The sequence below is a fragment of the Branchiostoma floridae genome, chromosome 6 (genome assembly GCF_000003815.2).
Source record: "Branchiostoma floridae strain S238N-H82 chromosome 6, Bfl_VNyyK, whole genome shotgun sequence".
Lineage (NCBI taxonomy): Eukaryota > Metazoa > Chordata > Leptocardii > Amphioxiformes > Branchiostomatidae > Branchiostoma > Branchiostoma floridae.
The window spans coordinates 13,615,672-13,616,745 of NC_049984.1; the positions used below are offsets into that span (position 1 = coordinate 13,615,672).

The following is a 1,074-nucleotide window of genomic DNA, read 5'->3' on the forward strand; positions in this document are numbered from 1 at the left end:
TATGTATGTTTTCCTTAATGTACTCCATATGCGGTTGATGATCCAATATAATAATGATTCAAACTACTACACATATCATAATCTTACTACTAGTAGTTAAAGACTGAGACTACGCAATAACATGACATGTATCATCACTTTACCTGCATCAATACAGACAGCATTATCACTGTTTAACATACAAATGTATCTCTCAATTAAAGGTGAATCTTATACATTGCACAAGCCACACTTTCTGGGCTCTCACCTCTACTTGCTGCAGCACGATGGCATTCTGGTCATTAACAGTGAAAGTATGAGAGAAGGCAGCGTCTGTATCTGAAGTGATGGTAACGGTCATGTCCAGTCCACCTGCACGAACACCAGCAGCAAAGTAGGCCAGAGCCTGCAACCCCACTACTGTGTCCTGGGAATCAACAATAAACAGGGTCACTTGTGACTAATCAGACAACTTTGCAAGATAGCTGGAACCTCCCGAATAACCAGTAAGCTGACTTATCACTATGGTATACACACAGGAAAACTAAATTTACTATGATTGTACACTGACATATAATAATTTCTAATTTAGGCTTGGTATCATATGACCAACAACTCCTTTGAAAAGGGTAATAATGGCTGCAGAATTAAAATCAGTGAATGGATAGATAATAGTTCAGATAAAGGCAGCCACCTGTGTGGATGAGTACCCTCCATACGCGTTCCTCTGTTCCGACAGCCACTTCATGATGGGAATTCCATCGATCATGTCGTCCCTGGCCAGGTACGTCAGGAGTGCGTACGCTGTCATCTCCACATCAGCAGATGGCGGGTCATGGTACGGGGGCGTCCACATCAGGTCATCACTGACAGGGGGTGGGGCGGTGCTTTCTGGCTTTTTCCAGTACTTCTGTCCTCCTAAGACCAGACAACATACATTGTAGTCCCAATTCACTTTGTGAAACCATGGTGATCTTCAGATGAAGTTGAGAAAGGTACAGGAAGGAAATGTCTTGTATTATGACATAAGTGAACGTCTTAAGCAATCATAACCTGTAAAGCAATGAATTGTACTGCATACCTTCTGTTGTGCCA

General features: G+C 42.4%; 1 protein-coding gene across 1 annotated transcript in view; it reads right to left on the reverse strand.

Moving 5' to 3' along the window:
- LOC118418113 (CD109 antigen-like) overlaps positions 1-1,074 on the reverse strand; it is a 39,315-nt gene that overhangs the window by 7,366 nt on the left and 30,875 nt on the right. The window contains exons 34-36 of the mRNA XM_035823943.1: positions 1,061-1,067; positions 674-897; positions 248-406 (exon numbers count right to left, since the gene is read on the reverse strand). Of these exons, the coding sequence (XP_035679836.1) occupies positions 248-406; positions 674-897; positions 1,061-1,067 (390 nt within the window). The remainder of the gene's footprint in view (positions 1-247; positions 407-673; positions 898-1,060; positions 1,068-1,074) is intronic.